Source organism: Notothenia coriiceps, unplaced genomic scaffold (assembly GCF_000735185.1).
Source record: "Notothenia coriiceps isolate Sejong01 unplaced genomic scaffold, NC01 NC01_scaffold00026613, whole genome shotgun sequence".
Classification (NCBI taxonomy): Eukaryota; Metazoa; Chordata; class Actinopteri; order Perciformes; family Nototheniidae; genus Notothenia; species Notothenia coriiceps.
The window spans coordinates 715,367-721,577 of NW_011359314.1; the positions used below are offsets into that span (position 1 = coordinate 715,367).

The 6,211-nt window shown below is 39.4% G+C and overlaps 1 protein-coding gene across 1 annotated transcript in view; it reads right to left on the reverse strand.

Annotated features, from left to right (window-relative positions):
* The window catches only part of LOC104957295 (contactin-associated protein-like 4), a 25,800-nt gene that overhangs the window by 4,518 nt on the left and 15,071 nt on the right, over nt 1-6,211 (reverse strand). Inside the window, exons 7-8 of the mRNA XM_010784916.1 lie at nt 1,441-1,656; nt 960-1,031 (exon numbers count right to left, since the gene is read on the reverse strand). Coding sequence (XP_010783218.1) covers nt 960-1,031; nt 1,441-1,656 — 288 coding nt within the window. The remainder of the gene's footprint in view (nt 1-959; nt 1,032-1,440; nt 1,657-6,211) is intronic.

Sequence of the window (6,211 nt, forward strand, 5' to 3'; positions counted from 1 at the left end):
TAAAAATGTGCTAATAACGTTATTCCTGAGAGTTATTTCCCCTCTGCATTATGAACATGCATCCTAACCCACAGGACCGTGCCGCCCGGCACGTTCATGTTACGTGTCCCGACCAATCAAAGCACACTGTGCTCACAGGGAGGGTGGGGGCTGGAGCTATTGGAGCTACAACGAGCCGTTAAAGGCAGAGAGTGAAATTCAGTGAATACACGTAGTTTACAGAGATGCTGTATGAAAAACCAAAGTGATTTTGGAAAATTGCACAATATAAATCTATTCTAGTAGACCTCAACAATGGAATTATGATCAGTGGAAATGGCCATGACATGGGACCTTTAAATAATAAATCCAGTAATAACTGAAAGTGCATTGTTTTGGGGCAATGTTGGATTTGTCCATCTATACACTCCTGTAATACGATCTAAATCTAAAATAGCACAGCAGAAATGGTGCACCTGCTCTGAAGACAGCAGGAAGACAGCAGGTGCGACACACGCTACTTTGTCTGTGAATTTCATCTCCCAGAAGATCGGTTTGTATCTCTATTCTTTAAAAGTTTTCCTAAGTTTTGATTTGAGCATAAACAACCTCAAATTGATGTCACTCAACCTTTCGGTTTATTCGTAAAGCAAACGGAAGTGAAAATACATGAAATACTGCTTGACTTATTTGAGCGCTGCATCAAAGTGGTTCGGTGCGAGTCTAATACCTTTTTGTCAGCAAAGTTTTCATGCGCCATGTGAATTCAGACCCAAAATCTTCTCATTAAAACAGCCAATGCATTGTTTCTCCTCAATGTTGCTTCTTTCTTCTCTGCTACCTAGATCATTATTCCCTCCTCCCTCGCATCATTTTTAAACACTTCTATCCTTCCCATTCCACTTTACAATGTGAGACTCTCCAAATATAAAGTTTTTAGCCAACCGTAACTTTTAGTCCTGCTCAGAAGAATACATTACCTCCGATTAGAGCTGAGTCACTCCTGATGGCATTGACTAAATGCTGACCTGGATCCACTGAATTTGGCTGGTCTGAAAGAAAGAAAGGAGTCCAGTAAAGGTAAGTTAAAAAGCCTACAGAGAAGAAAGAATGTAGACAAAGATCACCAAGTTTGAAAAACAAACGAAAAGAAACAAAATAAAAAGAAGGAAAGGCGTGTGGACAAGGAGTGTGTGGGGATAGATATTCATCAGTCAGTGCAGTCACAGCTTGTTAAAGCCTCAGAACAACTTTAAAATACTTCACTACAGCTGTCTGAATGATCTCATCTGACATAGTGCCATCACTCAGTCTGTCTGCTAACGGAGGAAGATGGTTAATGAGCCCATAAAAGTCTAATGAGCAGCCCTAAGAATACTATTTAACTCTAGGGAGATGGGTGGGGTGTCTACCTAAAGATATATATTACGTATAAATAATGGCTGAGTTGTCTCCTTATACCTGATAAGGAATGTGTGGTTTCTGCCGCGTAAGGATTGGCTGGAGAGGAGGAGGCGCAGCTGGACTGGGCAAGTGGGCCGCTGACAACAACAGGGCTGTCAGGGTGCATCAGGGCGGCTTTCAGAGGACTGATGGAGTTAAAGAAAACACCTGACAGACAGCCGCTGAACCCGAGAGAGGCCAAGCCGGCCAGCTCTTCATCCATCTCACCAGACTCTGAACAGAGAGAGAAACGAAGAGAGGAGAGAAGACACATTTGTTATCAGCAAGTTCCAATTACACATTTGAAATACAGCAGTGATTTATCTTGATGTCGCCACGGTTGGGATGATGAATTGTATCTAATCTAATCATATTGCTGTTCATTTTGGAGCTATGATTTCCTGAATGTAACACTGATAGTGGAGGATACTAAAAAAAAACACACATAATGTAAATAAATATATATATGTTTTTGAATGTAAAAAGCTATATTTTGTACAAAATGTATTCATATACAATTCATGCACTTTGTAGAAGTTGAAGACAGTTCATTATCAGTGCCTCTGAGATATTGAGCTCCCAAAAATGAAACATACCTATGGGACAATGCAAACTGCAATGCTGGTGTGTAAATACTAAAAAGGAACGTTGATGCTTGACAATGAAATGTATGCAAAAATAAAACACACTATTTTCTGTATTCAAGAGTACCAGGCCTGCATCTGCACTTATAACTGGCAATGAGTTTGCCAAATAGGAACATTTTATCTGGGCGGACATGTTATGTTTTGACTGTGAAGGAGCACACAGGTCCTCAGCAAAGTTCAATAAACATTTGGACATTAGTTTTCAATTAAATACTGGATATAGCCTATTGTAGATCAACGTTTTTGTTATGTTCACCAGATGATGGAACATGTGAAGTTTAGCTTGTGTGATGAAGACGCTGACCATATAGCCTCTTTGTTATCAGAACAAAACTAGTAAAATAAACGCAAATGAAAATACACTGACTTAAGAAACTGCACCAGCATCTCACTTGGCGCTTACCTGTTTACAACATCATTATTTGTGACAGCAGGTGCTACATAAATTCTTCAGTAGCTATAAATGTCAGTGTGACCCTCAATTATACCTGCAGTACAATTTGATTGCCCAGGACATCATTGTCACCAATCAAAGTTATTACCATGGTGACGCAACTCTTCACCACATGAACGGGACACTGCAGAGCGGCCTGGCTGGAGACTGCTGTTTATCAGCTGTATGTTTGATCCGGCTTTGATTACGTTTGAAATGAAATGTGATCCTCTGAGCATCAGGAAATTATTTTACTTTTAATCATAACGCTCATGACATGTGTATATCTATTGAGCAGCCTCCAAGATGAAGGGCAACACCTTTATGTGAGAAAAAGGTAATAACACAACTGATTTAAGTAAAAGCAGTAGCATTCGATTGTCTCGGATGGCATTCTATATTTTCTCTCCATCGTTAAGAAAGACACACTCTCCTGTCTCTACCTTTAACCCTTCTTAGCCTTATACATTTAAGCACATGCAGGCAGGGCAGTTTCTTTATAAGACAGTGTAGGTGCTTTAAGTTTTTTAAACAATAACCATTACGTCTTTTGCAAGTTTTATTCAGTTTTTGTCAAGTTTTCATGAATTGTGTTTCACTACGCTCAGCCACTCAAACACTCCTTTCAGCTGCAAACACAAAACAAAGCCAACAGATCTCCAATCACTGGCCAGATTGTGAATCATTTTTAACACATCTCCCTGCCCTGGTTAAATGTTAAAGTATCTGTTAATTGATCAAACATGTCATCTGATAAAAGAATATCCAAGAACATTGTTCAAACTAAAAGGTAACATAAGAGTTCCTCCTCAGACAAAGAGATTTAAAAAAAAATGCAGATACAAGTAACACTGTTGGTATTAGTTTAAAGGTGCTGAACAGAGTCTGTGTCTTCACTGAGAAGGATTTGGATGTGTGTGCGAGCAGTCAAATCCCACACTGACAGCCTTGGCTTTGTATCCACAAAACTGACGATTGCTGTCCACCTCCGACCGGCTTCTGCCCTGTACCTCCACCTCTCTCTATCACCATCTCTCCCTTCCACTCTCTTCACCCCCCCCCCCCGACTCATAGTTTTTTCCAATTGATAAAAATTATAATTGTAATAATTTAGATTTTTCCCTGGATTGTCATAGTACGTTTTAAGGGGAAAAAATACAGAAATATGTATTTATTACACAGGGGCCACACAGCCCCTTGAGTGTGTCGCAGTTTTTATTTGGGAGAGAGAAAAGGAGGCATGGGTTTAGAGATTTTTGGACCCCATGTTGCTCGACTAGGTCTAAACGCAGGCTATACTGCATTATAGCCTTTAATACCACCTGGGTGCCGGGGTAGTCTTTCAACGATAGTCTTTGTTACGGTTGACAAAACCTGCATTGTACCAACCAACAAATGTAATCGTAGCGGATTGTGGGCTCGAGTTGGACATGACCTATCTCGGTATCAACACACTTCTTCGTCCTTTATTTTCCTTGAGTGGAACACCATATTGGCCGTTCTCTTCTTTCCGGAAACCTCGAGGTATGACAAAGTCTTTAGTAGAAAACTATTAGTACTATGCGTAAGTAGTGCCGTCATAAATCAAATCTGTCATCGACGGCCCAGGGCGTACTCGAGTCCGGGGAGGAAAATAAAAATAAAACATAGTTAGAAGAAAAAAAAAATGAAAATATGGGTTTTAGTCGTGAAAACTTTGTCCTTCACTTTATCTCCCTATACTTCGTCCGGATCTTACCACTAGACAAACCATAAAACTCGTTTCGTGAAGTATCTGTACAAAAAAATATATATACTCTGGATACGATAACGGATTTTTATTGTACTATGGAAATTCATATTTGTCGACCCCTAAACATATGTTAAAAATTTTACCGAAACACTCTACTTTCAAGGACTTTTTCGGAAAGAAGTTGCAGGAAAATGTAACACAAGTGCGTTCTTTACATACTTCTTTTGTCTTATTCGGGTTTGACTAATATGGGGACAAGAATACCAAAGGTAGTACTGGGGTTGTGTATGTAAAATGTAAAGAATCCTCTAAATGAAATCGCCATGGCATTGGGACTGTATGTTGTTACTTAGGACGGATAGAGCATATTAACCTGACTGTACTCGAGAATTTATTGCGAATGTTGATTTTCCACCCCATCCATTCAAACTCTTGGCCGAGCTCTATGTGAAAAACAATACAAGGTACCTTACGAGAATTGTAGGGCTATCGTTACTTATAGAATTCACGAAACTGTTTTTTAGGTATTTTTCTACAGGAGACACCTTCGGCAAATCGCGACTATTTTCGTGTTTGTTAGTAAAATCGGCCGGGCCGATTTTAATTGACCTACCGGGATGGACGGACAGTCGGAAGGTTAGACACGTGTTTGAATAGAGCACGGAAGTAACCAATTATACGCGCAAGCACACACAACTTCCTCCCGGAGACATTCCTTCACCGTCTAAAAAGGCCGACACATAAAAGTTTAAGAATCGCGTGAACTTCGACCAAAAGAGGTTTTAATGGATGGGGTGGAAATCGTTGAGAAGTCACCCTTCATGTCAAAGGATTTTTTTGTTTGACCTGACCAACAAATTTCGTGTACGGTGTATTACATAGTAGTGACCAAAGGTTAAGTCGGTCCTGGTAAACTACGTAAGTTTTTTTATATGAAGCATGTAGGGTGAACATACACAAAGGACAGAGAATTTGATAGTTAACATATAGTTTTATATTATTTCGACATTATGGTTTTTAATTGCAGTTGTTTTTACGGAAGCATCCACACGAATGGAACCACTACACATGTTTCGATCCTGCAACCGACGGAGTTTCACAAAGAAGTCGATTGTGGTTATTCAATAATTTTCCACTAAGTTAGTAATCTATCATATTTCATATATCCTAAATTTCTAGACGGTAGAACATTAGATAGGTCAATACGTAAGTAGGTAAAAGATTAGGTGAATAGTACAGGTTTCCCAGGAACCACTATCCGTCCTCTGTCCGACCTGTCCAACGGTTAGTGTATAGGTTGACCGACACTTATCTTCGATCTAAACCTGAATTCTATTCTCTCCAAAGTCGAATGTGTATGTACAAAAACAAAATAACATAAGAGAGTTTATTGGATTCTTTAACTTTTGGTTTCTTACTCGATTTAAGTATACAATAGTCTTCTTCATCTTATATATCTTTAGATTACTTAGGTTACTGAAAAACCTACACATTAATCCGTGTAGTAAACAAATATATATTAAACATTCAGTTAGTATAAAAACAAATAGTTAAACTATGACGAAATCAAACATGTCGTAGTATTAAGAGTACAAAGTAAAGTAAAATAATATTAACAACATAATAACAAAATGTGCAAGCTTTATTTATTTTAGTTCTCACTAATGAAACTGTACAAAGACGAGAAGAGATTGTTGGCATTCAACGGGTACAATCTTTGTTGTTTAACTACGACCACGACAAGATACAACTTTGAGGAAATTTATACAAGGTAACAACTGGGCCCGGCACAGAGTCACACGCTTGGGTCGGAACAGAGCGACTCGGTCTCCTGCGGGCCGTGAGTATAGTCATAGTCTCTCCGTCGTTCTATCAACTATGTGACAGTGAGGGACGGTCACGACAGTAGGTAGTCGGACTGATTACCTCGTCCCCCTCCTTACCTATCTGACGCGCCGAGTGTTCTTTTCTCTCTCT